The sequence below is a fragment of the Manis javanica genome, chromosome 8 (assembly GCF_040802235.1).
Source record: "Manis javanica isolate MJ-LG chromosome 8, MJ_LKY, whole genome shotgun sequence".
NCBI classification, from domain to species: domain Eukaryota; kingdom Metazoa; phylum Chordata; class Mammalia; order Pholidota; family Manidae; genus Manis; species Manis javanica.
The window spans coordinates 74235355-74259869 of record NC_133163.1 but is presented as its reverse complement, the minus strand read 5'-3'; the positions used below and the strand labels follow the sequence as shown (position 1 = coordinate 74259869).

Sequence of the window (24515 nt, the reverse complement as noted above, 5' to 3'; positions counted from 1 at the left end):
CAAGAGAAGAGCCTGGGAGGCAGGTGAGAGTTGGTCATGAAGAGCCATATGAACCAAACTGAGGTGGTTTGGACTTTAACTTACAGACACAGAGCAGCCATTAATGTGTTTTAAGAATGGGAAGAAATACAATCTGATTTTACAGAATAGGTTGTATAACTAGTCATTCTTGGGAAACCTGAAATTTAGTTTTTGATTCACTTGTACAGGGGATTTTAGATTTGCAGTCACATGTAGGGAATGAAGAGAACTGTGAAGAGAAGCTGGAGATTAGATATAAAAAAGGGAAAAGGATTTGGGAGAAAGGCACCCAACAGCGTATCTATTACTCTGTAGATTCCATCTTCAAAATATCCTGCTTCCTCCCTTCTTTTCCATTCTCTTTAAAATTGCTAGGTAAGGCTCCTTTGCATGTCTGCATAATTGCAATAACACCTTCACTAGTCTTCCAGCTGTTCATTCCACCAGTGGCTGGAAAACTCAGTTTTCTAAAGTACCACTGCATACATATCTGTCATTCATAGATACTTTCAGGGCTCCCTCTGTCTGTGAGACTAAGCCTGGGCTCCTCTAGCTGGCATCTAAAGACACTTCATAAGCTGGCCACAGATTGTCCCATCTAATCCTTCACAACCGGCAGCAGCAAACCAATGTTAAAGAGGGATGGAGACTGGGCACCCCCTGCTTTCTACTTCCTGAGCTCAGCAAAATATTTAGAAACCATTATTTTCCACCCTGGTTGGCAACATACAGGGGTTATACCTTCCTTAATTCCAGAAGACAGCTGCAAGGCAGGCGATCTGATTTCTAGTACTAAATTGGCTTGTATTTGTGGGAAAAATTCAAGACCACCTGCCCCTGCAGTGCTTACTTCCTAAGGCAGATGATGTTCATAAGGGAACAAACAGTTGATACCCATGCAACCTTACCAACCTGAAGCAGGAGTGAAGCTAACATACTTTACAGAGGAAAGGTGAGGCAGGGCATAAGGAAATATGTACAGGTGGCATTTGAAACAAGTTCTGCCGTAGACCTGTGTGACTGGGGGCAAGTCACTAAATCTGAACTGGCTTTCTCATTTGCACAACGTACTCCCTTTCGTGTCCCCCAGGTGGGAGGACCAAGGAGTTCTGGGACGACACCTGAGGGTCTTTCGGCAACGCACCCCGGTGGGTGCGTACAGTGAGGGCTAGGATCGGTTGTCCGTTTCTGCACGTTGGCCCTGGGCTTCTCTGGGCCTCTCGTTTACAGATGAATAAAAGCTCCGAGACCTAGTGACTTCTCCACGGCCACACAGTACTGTCACATAATGGATCCAAGGGCCGTGGGACCGGTGATGCATTTCGCGCGGCCGTGCCCCACGCAGGAGTAGCAGCCGGCAACGGCGGCTTCGCCGCTTCGTCACCTCGCGGCGAAGCCGAGGCCCGTCACCTAGCGGCCGGTTCCAGCCACGCCAGGCAAGCACTGTGGGAACCATTCGGGCTACTGCGGCGTCCACGAGTCAGTACGCGTTCAGTTCGCGCTGTCCACTCCTTTTTCCATTGGGCTTCTCTAAGTGTCAATCAATAATTTGCCTAGTTTTTATTCGTTTAGTTTCAATCATTCTACGCAATCCACTAATCACGTGCTTCCTTCCAAGAGCATCTTTACGTCATTAATCTTCTAAATCTGACGGATTTAGCCAGTTCTTCTACTCCATTGGCGGGACCCGGCCCCTCCTCTAGAACATCCTGTTGGGGCGGAAGTGAGGGAGCCCCTACTCCTCGTGGCTTAGGTTTGCAGGCGGCGGTAGGGTCTCAAGTGTCTCTGGACTACATTAGTTCTCGGAAAGAACAGCCCCGGAAAGGGCGGGCTTTGTGAAGATGGCGGCGCTGGTGAGTGTCGCGCGTCTTCTTCGAATTGCTAATGTGGCAGTTTCCTTTTCTTTCAGCGGCTCGAGGCAGATTATTGGCGCGAAGGAAGGGTGGTGATGAGTAGCTTCAGGGAGACAACCTCCCTGGCACAGCGGGGCAAAAGCGGCAGGAAGGAGACGGGGCTGCACTTAGGTTCCGCATGTAATCCGGAGGGCTGGCCAGCTGTGAGACGAGGCTGCACGTGCACTGGACTGGGAAGGCTGGAAATCTGGGGTGTGTGAAGGAGAGAGGAGGGTTTTCTGCCAGGGACGTCTCTTCCCATAATCCTGAGGAAAGACTGGCTTTTCTTTATTCCTTTCCCTCCTATAGGAGGTGCTGGAGTCAGACCTGACAAGTGCCGTAACACTTCTGAAAAACCTACAGGAACAGGTGAGCAGTCACCCCTTGACAATAGATTAGTCATGGATTGGTTCTGACTGTGTGCTTCACCTCCAAACGTTGGTAATTTGGGGGAACATATTTGATTGGTACCAAATACCGTAAGAGCAAAATGACTTAATGAAAACTTTTTCAGGGTAGAATCCAAAGTAATTGATTTCTGCGTCCAGAGCAACACAAAAAACTCTAAAAAGAAGTCGTCTGAATCAATTTACTTGAATCTTACAGCTAAGGAAACCTATGCTGGGAAAGATTGTATGATTTACCATTTGGGGCCCAGCTAATAGACATTTATGCAGTTCTATGAATTGCAAATTCAGCCCATATATAGTTAAGGGTACAGTTCCCCCATCACCACCGTTCCAGTTCTTTTCCCTTCACAAGGTTTGGTAAGATGGTTTCTTTAGCTTTAAGAAGAGGTGGGAAGTTTTTCTACCTTTTGAAGAAGTATCAGAAACCATCTCTCCTATACTTTGCAAGAACTGAAAAGGAGAGAGTACTGTGTTTTGAGCAGTGTTGCAGATGATTTTTTTAGTTGGCATTGTTTAGCTTTTTCCCTGCACAGCTCACAGCAATGACTTGACATATTCTAGTTAGTTGTTTTATTTGGACTAATTTCAGGTGATGGCTGTAACTGCACAAGTGCAAGCTCTGACAAAAAAAGTTCAAGCTAGAGCTTATCCTACAGAGAAGGTAAGACATACTTGAAGAGTAAGCATCCCCTGACTCAGTGTTCTCAACAGCTCTTTCATCATAGATACATCAGGTGCCTTCTATATCCTAAGTGCTGGAGCTTCAAAGGTGAATAAGATCCAGTTTCTGTGCTGAGGTCTAGTGAAGACAGCTTAAAGCAATGTCATAATTAGTAGCAGTCACATTGCAGAGCCATGATGAGTGCTGTACAAGCTGAAGAGAGAGATTAAATATTTGTGGGAGGAACAGAGAAAGTCGGGGAAGGTTTCTCCCAGGAGATGCCAGGATTATAAGGAATAAGCAGGAGTCAGAGAGACCTAAAGGAACATCATGCACAAAGGCACATAGACCTGAACACATGGTGATGTTCTGGGAAAGGAGGCAAGTCATCTGGTGTGGTTGGATGTACATTGAATGTGTGTGTCTGGGGTAGAAAATAAGACTGGAAAACTAGTCAGTCTATGAAGAGCCTTGTAGGCCAACTGAGAAGTTATAGTTGTATATCATCTAATCTAAGATGCTGTTAATTGGAGACATACTACATATTTCATATACTTAGATTTTTCCTATGATATAATACTAAAGTACCAATGGTTAAAATATGCAACCTGATTTCAAAGATGTTAAAATATAAAATTGCTGTGCTTCTTAAAGTTGAAATAATGGTAGTTTCAAATTTAGGTCTTACAGAACCTTTTCAGGGCTCATTGAGTATGGGACTGATAAGGAAAGATCCCTTATACCTGCTTAACTGGAAACCTCTGGTGTCACCTTTTTTATATTGATTTTGTCTTAAGGTGTTATTTAAGCAAAATGTTCCGTAGGTCAGCAAAAGTATGAAAATCACTGTAGTAGGTCAGTAAGAAACAGTGAAGGATTTTTAAACATGGGATTTACAGCAGATATGTGCTTTAGAAAGAAAGCTAATAGTATTTTTAATATATTCTTTTGCCTTTAATCATTCAGTTTTGTTCTTGTCTATTTTTATTTTTTCTGAGTTTTCTAATCTTTGCTTTTCCTTTCTTCTGTTTTTCTCTCATTTGTCTGTAACCCAATTTGAAGTTAACAATGCCCACATGTGTCAGAAGAGCCTACTCCTCAAATTATTGTCTTTCTTTATTCTGGGTACCATGCTTTGATCCATTTGAAAGCCTTTTTAAGATGGGCTGCTAGCATGTGTATATGTATGTGGGTGTGTATCACTGTATATTTGTTTATTCATTGAGCAGATACTTATTAACTTATTTTTCAGGACCAAAAACTTTTACAAGGATGAGGTACTTGACAGGTTCCAAAGTGCTTGCGTGTTATCTTAGTTGAGCCTCATAATTACTTTTTGGTACAGGAAGGAAACACTGTACATAGTACAGATGAGACTGGGGTTATAAGGTTAAATGAACTTACCTAGTAATTGACTGCCAAGTACCTATTTCAGAACTTAATTTGTCTGGCTTTAAATTCTTTACTCATTCTCCTATACCTCTCCAGTGCTGATCTCAAAAGGTTAGCAGATTGGTTTAAAGATAACCCAGGACTTAGGTTTTGGAGTCTTTGGAGTCAGACTGAGTCTGAATCCTAACTGTAACCTTAGGCAGAGTATTTAACCTCTCTGAAATAGATCTTCCCAGGGCTGTGGACTTTTTCAGTTTAATTTTTTGCAGTCACAGCAACTTTTTTTATTTAATAAATGCAACAGGTCTGCTCACACTTTCTTCTATGTAAAAGAAAAAACTTAAATAACCTTTGCTTGATTTTCTGCCCATAAATATAATACACTTTTAATTTTAGAAAATTTAGAAGATACATAAAAACAGAGAAGAAAATTAAAAACCACTGTAATCACCATTCTGAAACAACCATCAGGGTATAATTTGTAGAGATTTCTCTTAAAAGTAATAATATGTTTGATTCCATATTTTCCAAAACACTGTCACAGTGCAAGCACTCCATTTCTTCCTTTTCCTCATCTCGGTCCCCAGGGGTAGCAGTTGTTGATTGTATGTTATCTTCTAGATATTCTTCTGTATGTATAGTATTTGTGTATTGTATCCCCCCGGTTCCCCCAGTTGGAATCATTTTGTACATACTTTTCCCATAGAAAAGTCTATTTAGAATTAAGTCCATGTTAGTATGTATCATTGCTTTTACCTGTATCATACAATTCGATTGTATGGGGATAAAATCAGTAATTGTTTTAATTAAATTAATTTGAAATTCATCACTGGATGGAGACATTTTTTTATCATCACCACTGGCGAGGGGACATCCACAGATAGAGATGCTGCTGAACATCTGGGACCTGGACAGTGCTCCAAAGAATTACCTGTTTTATAGTTTACCAATGTTACTAGTGCTAAGGTTGAGAAACTCTGCTGTTGTCTTTTTGGGGAATACTTTATTTATTTTCTTGCTTTTAGTGTCTTCCATTAATTCTCTAAGCTTTGCTTCTGTTGTCATAGCATATGCTCTTTTCTCTGTGGCCATTTTAGGTTACAGCCACTTCCTTGAGACAACTCCAGATACCGTATATGAACTGACTGGGAAAAACTTGAACTTGGCAAAAATTCTGTGTGTGTTAGGCTCTTCTCCTGATTTTCTGGCTTAAACAGAATTTGCATCCCTTACTGTTTTGTTCAACTCAGGGTCTCAGCCTCTTGGAAGTGAAAGACCAGCTGCTGCTCATGTACCTTATGGATCTGAGCCATCTCATCCTGGACAAAGCCTCAGGAGGGTCTCTACAGGGACACACTGCCATTTTGAGACTGGTGGAGATTCGCACGGTTTGAAGCATTTGGCATCTTAGAGTTCTAGGTTTCCAAATCATGAATTCTAGGACTCACAAAATAGCTCTCATATAAGTGGGTGTTCTCATGTTTAAGTGAGGACACCAAATGAAAAAAGTATTTTTCTCTTCATTTGTTCTGCTTCTGTATATTTTAGGTGCTTTATGTGTCAGCTTACTGTCAGGACTCTTGTATATACGTAATGTTGGGAAGGGAATGTAATCCCATTTACATGTCACAGGTTTTGGAAAAGCTTCGTCCGTTGGACCAAAAACTGAAGTATCAAATTGATAAACTGGTCAAGACTGCAGTGACAGGCAGCCTCAGTAAGTGGGGGAAGCTATTGAGTTGTGTGGGGACCATCATAAAGTTCCAAATCTTGTGAAATCTCTTGGGTTGTTTATTTCAGGTGAGAATGACCCGCTTCGTTTTAAGCCTCATCCTAGCAGTATGAGGAGCAAGGTAAGGAGCTATGTTGTCCTGACTGTTCTGAAGGATCTATACTTGGATGAGCCTGGATCTCCTGGGAATCTCATTCCTTTAGACCCCCAGCTTGTGCCTTAGGATATCGAGTATGAGATTCTCTTTTTTCCCATTTGTTTATAGTCCTGCCTCCCTAGAGCACTACAGCTTTGGCTTTTTTATCTCTTGTCTGACTGACACTTGCTAAGTTTGTAAACATTATGTTCCTTTTATAGTTTAACTCTGAGGATGAGGAGGAAGATGAAGCGGAGGAAGGCCAATCTGAGGCTTCAGGGAATAAATCTCTAAAAGCAGTAAAGAAGTATGTTCCACCACGCTTGGTTCCAGTACATTATGGTATGAACTGTGACTGCTGCCTCCTCTGCATGAATTGTGTTTCTCTTCTTTTTTCCGTTGAGGGATAACCCTTGCTGATTCTTATCACATAGATGAAACAGAAGCTGAGCGGGAGAAGAAGCGCCTAGAACGGGCCAAGAGACGAGCGCTGAGCAGCTCTGTCATCCGTGAACTGAAGGAGCAGTACTCAGATGCACCAGAGGAAATCCGGGCTGCTCGACATCCTCATGTCACTCGCCAGAGTCAAGAAGACCAACATAGGTCTGATCCCTTGCAATTAGAAATTGTTTTCTGTGCTGTAGAGATTGTCCATATGCTTGGGATGAACATGACTAAGTCTGATACCAAGAGAACGGACATGATATAGAAAGTGGAGTAGAAAACTTGGATGACAGATTCTAAGAATTAGGGACTTGTAGTACAGAGTAGAAACTAAGGGGGAAATGTATTTTTCTTTTTTACCCATTGAGGCTGAGCAGATCCTTTATGAAGAGGAACATAAGCAGTTCCATCTAGTAGCACTTTAAAGTTCTGTTCACTGTTATAGCTCTTAACTTCTGTGCAAAAGGCAATAAAGGCAAGTTTTTATAATGGCATGGAGACTGCCAGGTAAGTTCAGGGAAGAAAAGTGGAAAAGCAATGGTAACTTGAATACAGACTCAACTTGGCACAGGTCGCTGTCTCTGTAGCTGATAGATTTGAGTGAAAGGGCTCATATAGGGAATCCTGTTTATGGTGCTGAAATATAAGAGTTTTCTGATACAGTAGTTTAAATGCTCCTGTGGATGGGCTGTGAGTTCATCTTGAAGGAAGAGAGAAGTTCTAGCACAAAGAACCATTTCATCGAGGAAGCTCAGTTTTGAGCGTCAGTATGTCCTTTCTACTTTCTATACTGACCTGCTATGAAATGTCTTGAGAACTATCTGAGCAAGGGGTGAGTAAATACCTGGACCCTGATTCTTGGCTGCAGCTTTCTGTCTCTTGGGACTGAGCATGCTGGAAATAGTCTGTGTTTCTCTGGCAGGATTAACTATGAGGAGAGCATGATGGTGCGCTTAAGTGTCAGTAAGCGAGAAAAAGGACGGCGAAAACGAGCAAATGTCATGAGCTCACAGCTTCATTCACTCACGCATTTCAGTGACATCAGTGCTTTGACAGGAGGAACCCCTCATCCTGAGGAGGTGAGGGTGGTGGGGAGCAACCTTGCTTTCATGCAAATGTATGTGGGGCTTATGACCCTGAGGAGCTTGGGGAGGGGTACTGACACTTGGAAGTGCAGTGCTATTCCTTCACTACTCCATCTGTCTCCAGGATCAGAATCCTATTAAGAAGCGCAAGAAGATACCTAAGAAAGGTCGGAAGAAGAAAGGTCAGTGAATGGCTTAGGCTTTGGTGGTCCAGTGCGGGGTGGGGAGTATGAATTGGGATGCCAGCTGTCTAGATTTGCCATCCGTGGTCTTACCAGCTCCTATATTATCTCTTCCATACTAAGTATCAAGCTTTTTAGAGGTGAGCTTTTACTTCTTTTCTTTCCCAAGCTGAAAATCAGCATGATTCACAGAGCAGCAACTGGATTCTGTCTCCAAGGTCCCACAGTTCCTGCCCAGGCCTCCTTAAATGGAACTGTAAAAGTGTCACTTAAAGGAACCATTATCCTGTTTCAATTTCATTCCTACTGTAGTCATTTGTCCTGGGAGGATATAGAGGAGATACAGCCCTCTGGAGCCCTTTTCTCTAGATGCCTTTTTTATCTGTCACTTCAGTTTTTCCGACTATCCTTTGCCTCATTCTTGGTTTCCCTTCCTTTCAGGTTTTCGGAGGCGGCGGTGATTATGGGTGTACTTATATATCATTTTTTGTCATCCTGGGATTCTCATTTCACTGTAGGTTTTTTCCTTGGAATTCATTAATTGTTTGCTCTGGACATGTGGAAAGATCTCTATTAATAAAATTGGTTTTACCTACGAATTAAAGCCCCTTTTGCACATGTATTGTACGACTGGCATCATTGGGTATGAGGTATTTTTGGTGAGAGGATAATGAAAAGGGAAAGATGAAATTTTTGGGGGAGAGTGAGAAAAGTTGGGTTTTATATATATTTTTTGTTTTTGTTTTTTCGGTAATATATTTTCCTCAGAAACTAGAAATTGGTTATTTAACAGGAAAAATTAAGAGATTACCATAGTACCCACGTTGCCCCAGGTTCCTGTATGATTTGTTGGAATATACAAGTAGTTTTATTAATGTGTCTTGCTGGCCACCAGGTGGCATTAGCAGCTCAGGAAACCTTGTCCTCTGGAGAATTACCTCAGTTGGTGGGAGATCCCTTAGGCCCTGGATTATACAGAAAGTGGAGAGAAGAATGGAAAGAGACAGAAGTTGAGTCTAGAATGAATTCCCTGGGGTTTTGTAAGGGCTTGGGGGTCTCACAAACACCTAACTTTAATGTCTGGCATTCCTGGAAAGTGCCATGGAAAGGGATACGATTCGGGTCAGTACATCCCTAAACATTGTTGATTCTAAGCCCTGTGAATCGATTTATACTGGTATGCCCAACTGGGGCAGAGTCTGTTGTCAGTCAGCTGCAGCCTTGTACAAAGAGGCGACAATGTAGTTCTGTTCTCTGTTAACTCTGTGATTTTGGACAAATCGCTTAACATCCCTAGCCTTTAATTTTCCTCAGTGGAAAACTGAATGTGTTAGACTGATTCTCTGAGTCTTCCTCCAAACCAAAGAGCCTAGAGCTTTTTCTCATGGATGCCACCAAGAAGAGCTTCTGGGGCCTCTAACTTTTATTCCCTGGCAGACCAGAGGGAGCCTAATGTACCCAGGGCCCTCATACTTCTATTTCTTTGAATGGATAAACAAAGAGTCACAAAAATAGGTTTTTAAGATTCTTTTCCCTTTCTGGCTGAACTAACTAGACAGGAATTTTAGTTTTAAAAAAGCCTTAGGTAGAACCACCACATTTGCTTCTTAGGATTAACTATTGCATTTGCTTCTAATTAAGATTTTTGGATTATAGTAGCTGCCAAGGGAAAGGAATTACCTTTTTAAAAAAGTCTGACCTTGTGTTACATACTGAGTTAAGCGCTTTATACCTAATCCTTATAAAATACATGCCATGTCTATTTAATTAGTGGCGAAACTGAGACTCTTAGGTTAAGTAATTTGCCCAAGGTTACATCACCTCTACATTAAAGAACCAGTTCTTGTGGAACACAGAGTGTGGAGGCCCTTCAGGGTCCTAGGGTTAATGAAAGTCTGGGTTTTTTTCCTCCAAAAATATGTATGTTCTAAGTTTGTGACCTCTAGCTCCCCGCTCCCTACTGCCCCATTTCTATTCAAGATCCTGCCTTCAAAGAAACCACAAGTTCTAGACAGTATTCTGCCCTCTTGGCAGTATAGCACTGAACTGAACAGACAAAAATCCCTTCCTTTGTGGATATCTTACATTAATTCATTCCAGTCTTTAATTTGCAGGACATCTTGCTATCCTTAAGCTCCTAGATGACAGGCATTATTTGAAAGAGATCTCCAACAAAAAGTTGAATACTTTGTGAGGGTGTTTGCACCAGAGTCATCAAAGAATGTTCAGAATACATTGTTGACAAAGTTTTATGTGGATTCTCAGTGTATAAAACAGGCATCAGTGTTACTTTAGTTAAAGTGGGGATGTAGTGTTCTGGAGCTCCATTTTCTCAGGGCCTGCTTTACCCAAGAATTCTGAGGAGCTACAAGGGAACTAAGAAATTCAGGGTTTCTTTATGGCTGTTGTTCACTTTTCTTCTTTCTCTTACTCCCACTCATAAATTCAGTTCTCTGATCACGAGGACCCCATGAAAGTCCGATTTCCTCAGTGCAGTGTTAACAACAGATCATCTCCAGTGTTCACTAAATAATGTCTATCATTAGTTCACATGAGCACCTGTTCAGTTTTATCATGTGACTAAAGACAGTCTTGGCTTTTTTCTTAACAAGTAATTTAGCATCTCTGCCTTGGATTTTCATCCGAGGAAGTGGGGAAGAGGGTTTGACCAAGGCCTGTTGTTGTCTCTAAAGCTTTTTCTTATGATTTTTATGAAGGCTTGGGGAAATGCCTGTCAGGAGTTCACACCATCTTCCTGGATATCTTACTAGATAAAAAAAAATTTTTTTTGTGAGGAAAGAATGATCTGATTGTGTCTGTTTTCAGCACCATGGAAAGCTCGAGCTTTTTCTTGTCTTGGGTTGGGGAAGGTACATGGCTAAACCAATCTATAGAGCTGCGTGGTGTAGACCCATTTTGCAGAGCCTAGTTAATCTGTCCAGCCTCCAGCTCCACTTCATAGTGGATTAGTGAGGGTCAGCAGCAGTCCTGAGTGTCCCCTTCCTCCCTGATACCTATTTGATGTATAAATCTCAGATTCATGTTTATACTTATTCAAGGATTTGGCCAACTTGGCAGAAGCACCAGTGAAATCCTCTCTTCTGCTCTATTGATAATATCATTCATATTGTGATGCATAAGGTTTTTTATAGCCCTTGAGAAAAACTGTCCCCTGCTCTTCTTTGCTTATAAAACCTTAGGTTCCTTTTTCATTCCTTGGGCTCAGCCTCTTTTTCTGCCTCTGCGTGGAGAAAGGCATCATTGCTCTGGCTCTGTGCCCAGTCTTGCTCTTGTATTTCTTTGATCTCATTGTTCAGAGGGTCTCCGAGAAGCCCCAAGAGCCATGCCTTTGCATGTTTAAGCTATTGATGCTTTTGAAATAACAGAGCATTGCTGTGTAAGAAGTATATTAAAGGTCTATCTTGAACAAATTTGGGTCAATAGGTGGCACTAGTCCCCTAGTCCTGAGGCCCAGACACCCCCTGAACACACAAACACATTTGATGGCCATTATATTTAAGGTTGTGAGAAAGGAGGTCACATTGAAATAAAAATGGGGGAAAAAGCAATCCTTTTTGATGGAATTCAGGAAATGCTGAAATGTACTGGATTATTTCTGTGGGATGTGGTATGGGGTGATTACTGTCAGCTGTGAAGGGCACCGCCAGGAAAGAGCTGGGCCTCAGGACTGGCGAGTACTATGTGGGTACCAGGGTTTCTGAGAGCTGGAGTGAGATTGTGTTACAGGAACATAAGAGCTGAAAGCATGTGATGTAGGGTTGGGGAAAGTGGAGAGGGAGAGAGGAGAGGGGCTGAGCTCTGTGAAGGGACCGCTAGAGGGTGGGCTGTTGGGGGGAGGACTGCAGTTTCAGGGGAGGGGTGGCTACTGCAGTTTCAGGGGAGGGGTGGCTGCTGCGATCCTTAGCCTGCCTAATGGGGGAGGGGAGAGACTGGTCTGCTCTGCAGCTGCATGGGTCCCCTCCCCCCAACTACCCAAGGAGCCAGAGCAGTGCTGGCAAAGCTGTCTTCACGTATTTATTATTATTAAAAATATGACATATCCTTCCTCTGGAAGCACAAGTATCACCCGATCACATTTCCCCTCTCCCCTCCCTCTGCAGAGCTTTTGCATTCTCTTTCCTAACACCCTATCCCCTTCCCAGGTCTGCTTGACTGGTGAGGGGACCCTTCCCTTTCCATCACCGAGCTTGGTGGCTCCCTGAGGGTTTCTGATGATGGTTGGGAGTTTCAAGGCATTGCTGGGAGAAAGCAGCTGAGTGAGGAGCATCCACTGCCCCAGGGAGGGAGCTGTACTCCAGTATCCAGTGGAGAAAGGAAATCACTTGGAAATAAAGATAAAATCCTTTTTTCAGCTACCGAAAGAAGAAGCAGGTGCAGTTGGTCCTGTCAGCACCTGGCAATCCTCTCCTTTCATACCCGTTTCTTTTCTACTTCCTGAATGCTGAGGGGGAAACCCCCTTGGAATGGAAAAGGCCAGGAGTTCTCTGTCCTCCCTCCCTTACCTTGTTAAGTCCCTCTTTTCCCGGGAGAGCCATATAAAATTTATTCTTCTAGCCTGCGTGTTATGGGACTGAGAGAAGTTTGAAGGGCAGAAGCCATGGCTTCTTCCCGCCTTGCCCCCCAGACTCCCGTGCCCAGGTGGGGGCGGCTTTTGTTGCCTCTGTAGCCCTTTGCCTGCCCATAGGTGGTGCTGCTGTCATTGGGCCAGCAGGCCCTCCTCCCCAGCACCTTCCCACCGGTGCCCTCCCCCTCTCCCCAGCCCTCCACTGCCTGATTGTTATTCTACTGTAGTCGCCTCTACTGTTCCCTTCCTCAAATTAATTTTGTGGCACTCTTTTCCGCAGTGCCATCTTCCCCTCCCCTTGCTTTCAGCTCTCTTGCTGTTTCTCTCTCCCTTTCTGTCTGTCTGCAGGGTTTCTGTCTCACTCCCCTATCTAATGTCTACACTCTTCCTTCACCCTTTCTTTTTCTTTATCTCTCCTACTGTTGGCATCTTACAGATGACTCACCTAATGAAAAGGGGCTGTGCATGAGAGTGGGTCAGAAAAGAAGAGGGTGAGGGGAACCAAGGGGTCAGTGTTGAGGGCTAGGTCAGGAGAGTGACAAAGCTCTGGGAGGGAAATGAATGAAGATGGGGAAGTAAAGGAATCCTTTGCTGTCCAGATCTATTCAGTTCCTGGGTTTGGACAGTGTGAATTCAGCTGGCAAGGGATGCTGTGTTATCTGAATCTACAGAATTTGGCTCCACGTGCTGGGAAAATGGGAGACAGGGAGTCACGAGAATTCAGATAATAAGGGCTCCATCCAAAAACTTTTGGTTTTGATTGCTAAAGATAGTGGTACTTTTGTTATCTTGTATTTTGAAGACTGGAGAAAAACCAGGCTGTAAAACCTGTTCTCTGATCCCTTAGGAGAGGTCTTGTTATTAATCTTTTGAATCCTAGCAGCAGGTCTATGCTGGAACAACTCTGACACCTGCTTGATGGGCACCCTGGCTGTCTGCTCGCTGCTGAACACAGTTCTGGCTGTAGGACCTCTGTTGGCTCCCGGAGCCTGCTTCCTATTTTTGTCATTTCATGCTTCTTTATCTCAGCTGAGTTCATGTAGTTGTCCCTCTCAATCACATCTCCTTTTCTTGTTCAGTCTTTCCAGGATATAACCTAAACTCATCAGACCATGACCTTTGCTCTGGTCCCACCTTGCTTCTTAAGTTTATCTGGAGACTATTCATTGTGTGACCAGTACAGCCTGTCAGCTAACTCAGTGGCATTGTTGATTGTAAAGTCATCCAATTTCTAGGATAGCTAATTTTCCTCTTACTGAATTATTGTATGGACTGGTAGTTTCCTAGTAAGTCCCTGGATAATATTGTTGAGACCTTGCTTTGTGTATGCCCTAGAAATTGTCCACAAGATAGACAGTGTAGCCTTCTTCATTCATTCACTGGTGAAAGGAGATCTTCCGTAGCTAACGTGGCAGGCCCAGAATGACTGGCTCCCATTTCCCTAGCATGTGTGAGTCAAGGCTGACTCCTGGACTATGGAGAGAGGCAGAGTTTGTCTGTCCAAAAGAACCCTGGAAAGAGCCACAGTGAAAACCAGGGACTCATACCACACCCTTCCCTTTATTATCTGAACCTCAGAGGTACCTATGGAAATCTCCCTTTGCTTGCCTCTTTGGCCTTCCTAAGGTATGTATATTGGCAGAGGCAGATGGCCCAGTGGCCTCTTTATTTCCTCAGTTGATTTTCCTATTGCCCTTTCCAGAGACCTGTTTTGTCCTCTTCAGGGGCTCTAGTTAGGGTCATGGACTCATGTAACTTAGATGATGAGCCCTGTTAAGGTCCCTGTCTTAAAAGTAAGGCTCAGTAAATATTTGTTGTACAAATGATAGAGACTTTCCAGCTTTAGAATCCTTCCAGAGGGGTTATAAATTAAGTTTTCATCATTTCTTCTCTAGATGCTTATGGTACTGCAGCTAAAATTGGTTGGTTTTGTTTTCTTCCTCTTAGGCCCTATGGGGGAAGTGATTTGCCCAGAACTGTACAAATAAATCATTAGCAGAGCCGAAATTAGAATCTGTATCCTCTCCAACATCTAGGTCTGACTTTTTGTTGACTACCTCTTGGAAATTATGTTCCCATTTCATCCCCTGAGTCACTGACAGCCTTGAAGCCAGCAGCACCGTCAGGTTTTGTGTGGAAGGCAGCCTTGGTTGGGCTGCTGAGGGAGTGCATCAGCTGTGGGAATGCTAGGGTGTGTGGGCAGGCTGGGGTACCTGGCTCACCAGGAAGGGGCTAGCATTCCTCTCTGTGTTCCACAGCCCAGTGCCAAGGTAGGGATTTCCAAAGCCCGCTTCTAGTTCCCATTCCAGATTTAATTTGACCTTACTGCTAACTGATATACCCCTTCCCCTAAGACTTGTCCCCCTCAGAAATATCTTCGGGCTGGATAGCACATGGTAGTGGATGCTGGAAACTCTAGAGTCTCCATTCTCACCTTTGCAACTAACTCTTAAGTCCCAGGGCCACTAAGATAACAAAAGGCTCTATGAACCATACTTCTTCCTACTAGTATTGATAATCCTGTGTATATTAATAGATATACTTATAGTTTTTACTGTTAATTAAAACCTAGACTAGAAAATAGGCTCAGAAAGCATTCATACATTTCCAGTTTTAGTGAGCCTATAGCAACTTACTCTGAAAACTGCTTTGTCTCATCTGCCAGCCTTAGGTTTGGCCCCATGGGTGAGCTCAGGAGAATAAAAAGCCCCTGAATTTCTACTTTCCCTCTCCCAATTTTGATTCACTCACAACTAGTTCTTATAGGAAGCCCTAGGTGGTAAAGAGATAAAATCAGAATTCCTAGCCAGGAATACCCTGTCTCTTAGCTACAGTGACCCTCTTCTGCCACTGCATTCAGTTCTCTGGCAGTTAACACCAGAAAAGCTTCATTTGACTTCGCACCCTCCTTCTGTTTCTCTCTGTCCAGTCTTGTGTAATCGCTCACTGATGGCAGGCTTCCTTCTCGCCCTCCTTTATTCCCTCCAAGGCTTTAAGCTCCAAAGCTGCCTAGATGCCTCCCACCAAAGGGTCTGAAACCTAGGCTTTCCTCTCTTTCTCATCCCTCAAGTCAATCCCCTAATGGATATATTTCCCTCAGAGTATCAATGACACCCTTATAGAGCCATCTGGGTGCTGCTAAAAATCCCATTCCTCACCCATCTCCCCACAGGAGCTCCTGGAATTGGGTTCTGCAGCCTCCTGTCATCCTAGCCTCCTTTTCTGTTCATTTGAAAGATTTTCTACATTGCTTTTGATTAATACCTGGGTTCACAGAAATATCCAGTATTTAGGAAGATCCTGTGGATGAGTCCCCTGTCTCTGGCACCTTAGTTGACCGTCTGAAGGATCTGCTCCTGCCCCTCCCTGCAGTTCTGCCATTCCCCCTCTGCCTGGCCTAGGCTGGGCAGGATCAGTGTGCAAGTCCTCTGCACAGACACTGCAGCCCTCTTTATCCATCTTGGCAAACAAAGCATGGCTCTGCCTCTGGCTTCCTCTTCCTTCTCCATTCTTAATTCTCTCTTGCTTTCTCTCACTTCTCCCTTCCCTTGTCACATAAACCCTCCATTCCTCTTCCTTGAAAGCTCCTTCTTGTCCATTGCCCACCGTCACCCATCTGTGCCTACTCCCTCTGCCCCATCTTTCATTTTCAGGAGCTAGCTTCCTCAGTGCTTGCTCACTCTGAGGAGGCAGCATGGTGTGGGAGGAATGGCTGCAGAGTGGGTCCTTGGTTGTCAGAGAAAGCTACCCCTTTTTCTCCAGAGGATCAGTGGCTATCTTTTCCCATCTTGTCCTCAGTGGTCCTTAAGAGCAGGGAACTGCAAGATGCTGGCTCTCCTTGGAGATGAACAAGCTCTCCTCTTTGTTTCTTCCATTGTTGAAGAGGAGAGGAGTCCTTCAGTTCCAATGCCCCCTTTGCTCTTCCTGAGTGGGTCTGTTGTGTCTCTCCCTCCCTTTCTCATTTTTTCCCTCTTTCTCCCCCCAGCACAAAGCAGTGGCAGGACTGAACAGATCTGTCCAGAGGCTCTGCCAGTCTATGCCCCTTGCTTTTGCCCCTCCCTCCTCGCTGTGTGTGCTGTTGGAGGGGGGTGGTGGAGGGAGGTGGCATGGTGCCAGCCAACCCAGAACCATCTGTGGTGCCTTCTGCACTGAAGCAGGCTCTGCCTCCCGCCCTCCTTCTCGTCTACTCTTCCTCTCCCATTCTTAATTAGCTGCTGAATTAATTAAATCCCACATGCTAATTAGCATTCCTACAGGAAAGAATGCCAGATCAGAAAAGTAAGAGGTGGTACAGCAAGGCTTCTGTCCACTTGGAATAGATTTGGGGATGGGAAGGTAGAGGGAAGGGGAATAAAAGGTTGATGAGGGAAGAACAATCTAAGAATGGAAAGAAGCCTGAGAGAGGTATGAAGAGACTGAGAGGGGAAATCATGGAAAGCAGAACCTATTAAAAAGGAAAGAATTAGCATTATAATACTGGAGAAATGAAAGTATCTTGAAGCCTCTAAAGGTTAGAGGTACAGTTGTGGGTCTCCAACATTAGCATGTCTGAATAACCTGAGAAATAATACAGAGGATGCTCATTTCCTGCCTTGAATGTCTTCCAAAGAAATAAATTCCATTTTAATAGGAGTGCTTCAACTTAGAAATGAAGGAGAACTTTGTTCTTGCAAGGCAGTGGCACGCTCCACTAAAGGAACTGTTTGGGAGATGAATTTCTAGAATGGTTAAAGTTTGCCCCAAGCCAGAGGAAGTGATGAATGTAGAAGGTCTTTCCTAGCTAGACAGATATTAATCTCCAAATGAGGTCTGTGTCCTTGAGAACCCAGAAAATCCAGGGTGGGAAATTGGGGATTCATTCTCAGTTCCCTGTCCTTGTTGCATTCAGGGTGAATTTAGAGTTTGCTCTCTGTGGTCCTGTCAGTGTTTTGGGGTGAGCCTTCTCCTCAAATCAGGTTAATTGCTTCCCTGGGAGGTTTAGAGTACTGATTCCTAGTTAGGTCTTCAGAAAGATGACTGCCTGATAGTTAGCATGGCTTCTGTCCTTGACTAAGGGGTAGAAAGACAGGAGAATAGCTGGAGTTATCTATGGAGCAGAAGAAGGGAGCTTGGGGTGGTGATTGACAAGGGTATGGCTGGTGCAGAAGATTCCGATGAGGTCACTGCTGTGACCCAGCTGAAATAAGTGTGGACAGCTTGTTTGGTATTGCTATTCTCTGAAAAGTAAAGAAAATGATATTCAGTACAGATCTAAACTCACCCCACCCCCCATCGTCTAGTCATCCACCAAGAACTGAAGTCTGAGAGGAGAACAGCAGCTTAGAGAAGGCTCCTGATGGCAGCTACCCCATGTTTCCCAAACTTCTTCAGTCTGAAACACCAGAAGCAAGTACGATGTTGCCCACACCCCCAACCACCATTCACGTAGACAGCATCCCTACTGTTATACTGCAATAATTAATTCACCCAAAAATATTTGCTTATTAACTGTGGAGAGCATAGTGTATCATTTAAGAAACATTTATTAAGCATCTACTGTCTGCCAGGCATACTAGGCATTAGGTGTAGGTACAAAAATAAGGAATGAGTTAGAGCTACTATATCAGTGATTTATATTTTGGTCCAGGGGAAAAAAAGATGTATGCAATAAAATGCAGCACCTCTGGGTATATATGTGCCAATGTGTATGAACTCCTTTGGCACCTATTACATGTGCTGCTTTTGTGTTCTTATCTATTGTCACTTATTCTTTATTGTGTGTCTTATCTGTCCCCAGAGATGGTAGCTCCTTGAGGGCAGAAACCCAGGTGTTCTGAATGAAGTAAACATGCAAAAGCCTAAAACCTTACGCATTTGCAGTGATTCAACACATGCTGATTTACATACAGCCATATACCAAGGTGTAACAGTTGCCTCAGAGTCTGTGACATTCCTAGTTGTGGCAAGTATTTGTCCTCTGAAGGGAACTCTTGTTTTTAAAATTACAGAAAGGATGTGATGAGTAAGGTAGTCGATTAAACAGGGTAATACTGCTTAGGCTCCTCAGTGGGGTTGGAACCAAGTTCCTAAAGAAGGGCCAGGCTTATGAGAGGCAGATGAGTGTAGAGTGTAGAGCCAACCCAGGCTTGTTTTCGTATGTCCTGTATTTCCTTTTGCTTTTTTGTAGACATTCCCCATCATCTTCTCACTCCAAAATTATGATGAGGTCATTTGTACACATTTGTATCCTATTTTGTTCACTTAACATTGTGTCATATTTTTTCCTATACTATTAAAAAAATTGGACTAAAAAATACTTAATGAGCATGTAATATTCCATTGTGGATATGCCATAATTTGTAAAACTATTTCTTATTGTTAAGCATTTAGGATGTTTCCAGGTTCGTTATTTGCTTTCCTTCTATGAGGTATACCCACATCTTCATACTTAAATCTTGGATTTTTCTTAAGTGAAATTTCTGGGGCAAAGAATGAAGACCCCTATTCTGGTCTCTGCACTAACTACCTTAGATTCATTTGGGGAAGCTGATTATTATTTAATTGTTTAATAGGATTTCATTTTTGAATTAAAAAAATTCAGACTTATAAAAGGGAATACAGTGAAATTTCCTTCCATCTTTGTTCTCTGAACTCCTTCCCAGAGGTGTCCTATACATGTATAAGCACATGTATAGATACAGGTTTGTAAAAAATAGAAATCATTCAGTCCCACCTCATAGAAATTCTAATCCAGTCTGAAGTAGAACCTTTGAATGAATGTCTTTTTTTGCCCCTAAAGCTTGGCTAGCTAATTTTACTGTACAGCCAAATTTGGGAACTACCAAGTTAGATGAACCTTTGGGATCCTTTCCAGCTTTAAAGTTTAATGACTGAAATTCACTGAATTAGTAATTTAAAAAATAATAATGATTAATGTTAAGACTAAATCATAATCAAGTGTCATAAAGATTCTCTTTGAAATGATCTCAGGGATCCAATTTTTTGATACTGAATTTATTATTTTTATTACAGATAATGGCTGCCATTTATTGAGTGCTTGTCTGTGCCAGGTTCCATGGAAAGTACCTTGTACATTCTCTCTTAAAGCTCCTAGCACCCCATGAACTAGGTAATTCTTAAACAACCGTTTTGGAGAGATTAGCCGCTTACCCATGATCAAGAGGCCATTGAGTGACAGAGTAAAGATTTGAACTCAGACCTCTTACTCTAGGCTGATGTTCTTACTCTAGGCTGATGTTCATTCCCCTCCACCCACCCACCCTCAGTTTTCATCCGGAGATTATACTATGCCTGGTGTTTGGTGACTTGCTTTTTTACTAAACACATATCTTGAACATCTTTTGTGTCATATGTAAAGGTAGCTTTTTTATTTTGTTCATTTTTTAGGGCTTTTTTTCTTTTATTATTCACTACACATGAATACATTTCTAAAGCAAATTTCAAACAATACAGATAAGAGAAACCCCCTTGATCCTCACTCGCTCAATTCTTGTAACCACTGTTACCAAATTCATGTGTATCTGGGCTGTTTTCTATGCATTTATGTATGTATAGAAATACATGGTTTTGTGAGGGTTTTATAGTTATTTTTACATAAATGGGAGCACACTATACATAGAGTTTTATAACTTGCTCTTTTATCATAATAATGTATCTTGAAAATCTTCCCATGTCTCTACCTAAAGATCTTGCTCAATCTTTTAACTGCTACATAATGTCTATAGTTATATAACTATTTCCCTAATGACAGGAATTATTATAAACACTGCTGTTGTAAAGAACATTGAGTTACTTGTCTCATAAATGCCTTAGAAGTGGAATTGCTGGATAGAAGTTTAAAATGTTAATGGAGACTGAGGTTGCTTTGCAAAGAAGGCTAAAGCAGTTTATACTTTCACCAGTGGTGTATGAGAGTGCCATTTCCCATGCCAGCATGGGACACACTGCAGCCCTTCCCTGAATTTGCTTTATGTTAATTGCTTCTTCTGGATGGTCTCTTGTTGAACAAGCCAAATATTGACAGATCTCTTTTGATTAAACTCTAGGGTAACTTTTCCCCTATTTTTTCTGACCTCTGTCCTGGGCCTGTTCTCTGAGATAGACTTTTTTTAAAGAGTGTAATTGTCTAAATCCTGTGTCTCTTCTGGAATATCCTCCTGCCTGTGTGCATCTCTCTTTTGCAGTTGCTCATAATGCCTGGAATGGTTTAGGCATAACCTTGCTTACAGCTGGAATGACTTCTCTCCATTACCTGTCAGCGCCTAGGGAAAGGCAAGTTGAAGATATACATTACACTTTGATTTAATAAATTGCTTTTCTTCTGTTTTAACATATTGTTTAGTAGCTATTATTTCTCCTTCTTGTGATCTGTAGAAGGGTGAGGTAGGCTTCCTTAATGGGAAATCACTGACAGGTCGGGTCACCCCGAGGCCTCTTGAGCGTCAGGTAGCACCGGCTAGTACCCAGAGTGAAAGTGGGTCTGCCCTGATGGAAAGGGGCCGGGCAACTTTAAGCCCTATTGACTGTATCACAAACACAGGAATAAATAAACAGCAAAGACAAGCACTAGTGAAATTAAATGAGAAGAAATTAACAGGTTTAGTTGCCTTTATAGTAGAGAAAAAATAAAGGAGATAGGTGATGCAGGGACTCTTCTATTCCTTAAGGCATTCCTTGGTTTTTCTTGCGTGTGAGTAATGGAAGAGTAACTATATGGAGGGAATAAGAGGCCTTTCTAGCCCTGGGGACCTAGAATCCTTGAATAATTTGGAGTGTTTGTCTGTGTAGCCATAGAAAGTACAAATTCAGAAATTTAGCTTCTAGATCTTGATGTCATGAACTGATGAAGAAAAAACTAACAGTGAGGGATCATTCAAGAAATTTCAGAGCATTGGAGCTAAAAGGGAGTTTGGAGGTCATTTAACAATAGCATATACGTTGCCTTGTGGCTTTGGGATCTGAAAAAAACTGACCTTGACATTCAGCCACTTCCTGGCTGCACAGCTTTTGGCAAGTTACTTACCTTTTCTGGGTCTCAGTTACTTTGTTGGCAAAATGAAGACAATAAGTACTTCCTTGGATTTTTCTGAGGAATAGAAACAAGTATAAAGCATCTCTTGTTGTGCTAGCATATGTGAGGCACTTGGTATGTGTGGTTATCATATGGCCCAGTGCCCTCATTTCCATGAGCAAACTGGTTCAGGCAAGTGAAGTGGACAGCCCAAGGTCGCAGAGCTTGTGAGGGGCAGAGACGGGTCCTGGATTTCAAGTTCTTGACTTTTTGCCCGGTTTCCTTTCACCACCCTATAATGGAGTCTTTTTTTCAGTCATTCTCTATTAAAAAAAAAATATATATATATATATATATATGTCACCTCCACCCTCCACCCCCTGCCCTCACCCCCAGTATAAATTCTTTGTCCTTCTTTGTGTATGGAGAGGTAATTGGGACAGGAGCCCTAGTGAGGTTCAGGATTGGAGGAACTATTCTGTTACAGAGACTTAATTAACCAGCTTATCAAAAAGTCTTGCCAAGCTGGCAATAAACCAGTGGTCCTGGATCCAGCGTCCAGCGCTGGCTGTAAGCAGTGAGAAATGTACTTTGAGTTCCCGCACTCCCTCCCGCCTATTTCTTACTGCCATCTCAGCCTCTGGTTGGCCAGGACTTCAAATGGATGAGGCTGATTTGAGCCGGTATCCTATTGGCCAATTCTGTTTCCTCCTAACCAAGAGCTGCTGAAAGTAGAAAATAGCTAGTAGGCCTCTGGGGTGTTTTTTTGCAATCTGCAGAGGGAAGAAGGGAGGAGGAGATGAAACTGGAAAGTCCAAGGCTGAGAGTCTGGCACCAAGTAAAAAGATGCAGGTGTCTGGTAATCCTCAGCTGCCTTATTGCTAAACTCTGGGCAGAGATTCCCTGAGTGGATAAAGTCAGCCACTCTCCTTCCTGAGTTTCTGTCAGGGGCTGTTGTATTCTGTTCTGACAAGGATGGCTGCTAGATCCCTTTCAACTGTGGCACCCTGTCCTCTGGACATTACCTGCCTTTATTTTTCCCTACTTCCTTCCCAAGTGACATAATGGCTTAACCTAGGTGTGGGAAGCAAATCTCTGCAGAAGGCCCTAAGGGAATGACTCTAGGCATGGGCAGTTGGGCAGCATGGTATCCATAACTGGGAGCATTGCTAGGTGTGTACTCTTTCTTTTTGTATTAGGCACTGTGCTAGGTGCTGGGATAAGACACGAACTCGCTCTTAGAGAGGAGATCACAGTTTGGAAGGGAGTCAGGCGTGTCCAAATAGTCATTATGATATAGAGTACACTCTGGAGCGGACCATTTGTGTCAGGTCTATGTAAGGTCAACTGACCTGATTCATCAGACAGGTCAGGGAGATTTCAGGGCCTCTGTCCAGGCCTGGTGGATAGTCGTAGGGGCCCGCACATTAGCTGGGAAGTCTACTGGCAGAGCTCTTGAGGGGAGTTAATATGGGAACAAGCACAGCGTGCCAAAGAGGAATTTTTTTGGTGGAGCAGAAGCCTTCATAGCATTTCTCAGTCACACCTAGGGGGAGAGATGGTCTTCACATGCTTCCATGCAGCTCTGGTGTGGTGAAGTAGCAAGAATTCTGACTGAGGGATGAGACTTAGGTTCTCAAGTCTTAGTTTTCTTACCTAGAGCTGGATCACTTAATCCATAACATTCCTGAGCACCTACCATGTGCAAGGAAGGTACAGGAACTGGGCATATATGATGGCTTTCTTGACTGCAGAGCCCATAGTCAAGATTCAGGGCACAGCCTGCATGGGCTAAAAGGAAGAAGGATAAGAAATTAGGTAATTACTGTTGAAAACAGCTTAATGTCATGAATTGAGTTATTTATAGTTACGTCTTTTTTTTTTGATAGGTACTCAGTACTCCTTGCTTGAAACTAGGTACTTAGCAAAGCCCTTGGTAAATATTAGTTGACTGACTACGATTTGTCAATGAAAGGAAGGCCATTTCTGAGGGTCTTGGTGAGTGATGTTGCACCACTGGAAGAAACACAAAAAAACTCCCTCAGCTCTTAAATGAGTATATCGTGTTTTAGGTTCTTTGAGGAAGGTGGTGAATTAAATGCAGAATGCCATCATTAGTCTGGCCCATGCCATTGACACGTTATGAGATGTGAGTTGTCTCTGGCTTCAATCCAGGCCATATGGGGTAGAGAAAAGTAGCCTGGACTCTAAGTCAGAAGATCTGGGTTCCACTCTGCCACTTGTCACAGGTGAATCTGGGTGAGTCAGCCTGTGTTTAAGTCATGTCATGTATAAAGATGCAATAATATCTACCCTGTATTAATACCCCCTCATCCACAGTTTCAGTTACTTGCAGTCAGCTGCAGTCTGGAAACATAGTAGCCTAATGCTGCATCACGCTGCCTGCATCATTCCCCTCACTTCATCTCATCACACAGGCCTTTTGTCACCTCATATCATCCCAAGGAGAAGGAGAAGACCACATTCATATAATTTTTATTTTATTGTTCTTATTACTCTCTTACCATGCCTAATTTATAAATTAAGCTTTAGCATAGGTACATATGTATAGGAAAAATCATGGTATTTAAAGGGTTTGGTACTATCCATGGTTTCAGGCATCCACTGAGGGTCTTGGAACATAACCCCTGCAGATATGGGGGACTAGTATATATAGTTCAGGAAATGTCCAAAGCAAAGCTTAAAGTATAATGTGACCTTATCCACAAAAACACCTTCCTCAGAGGCATTCAACCTTCTGCCTACAGGCAGGTCCTAAAGTATCCTTACTTTACAGATGAAGTAACTGAGGCCTAGAAAGGCTGAGTGACTTGCAGATTATGTTTCAAGCTGATCTTATCTTTGTTTCAGAGAAAGATCTTTACTCAAATGTCACCTTCTCTGTGACCACCTTATTTAAAATTGTCCCTTGCCTCTCCCTCTGAATACATCCCTATCCCCCTTC

General features: G+C 43.0%; 1 protein-coding gene across 9 annotated transcripts in view; it reads left to right on the top strand.

Annotated features, from left to right (window-relative positions):
* Nucleotides 1-1693: 1693 nt before the first annotated feature.
* NGDN (neuroguidin) overlaps nt 1694-24515 on the top strand; it is a 61011-nt gene continuing 38189 nt past the window's right edge. For 4 of the 9 annotated variants that reach the window (XM_073211495.1, XM_073211494.1, XM_073211493.1 and 1 more), the window contains exons 1-10: nt 1699-1874; nt 2223-2282; nt 2913-2984; nt 5627-5764; nt 6009-6093; nt 6177-6229; nt 6466-6586; nt 6679-6847; nt 7611-7767; nt 7898-7955. In XM_073211495.1, the coding sequence (XP_073067596.1) occupies nt 1863-1874; nt 2223-2282; nt 2913-2984; nt 5627-5764; nt 6009-6093; nt 6177-6229; nt 6466-6586; nt 6679-6847; nt 7611-7767; nt 7898-7955 (925 nt within the window). In that variant the 5' untranslated portion in view covers nt 1699-1862. Of the gene's footprint in view, nt 1875-2222; nt 2283-2912; nt 2985-5626; nt 5765-6008; nt 6094-6176; nt 6230-6465; nt 6587-6678; nt 6848-7610; nt 7768-7897; nt 7956-8396; nt 8572-19551; nt 19649-20723; nt 20812-24515 lie in introns of those variants that run through there. The other 5 variants (XM_073211499.1, XM_073211498.1, XM_073211497.1 and 2 more) reach the window with 4 other exon arrangements.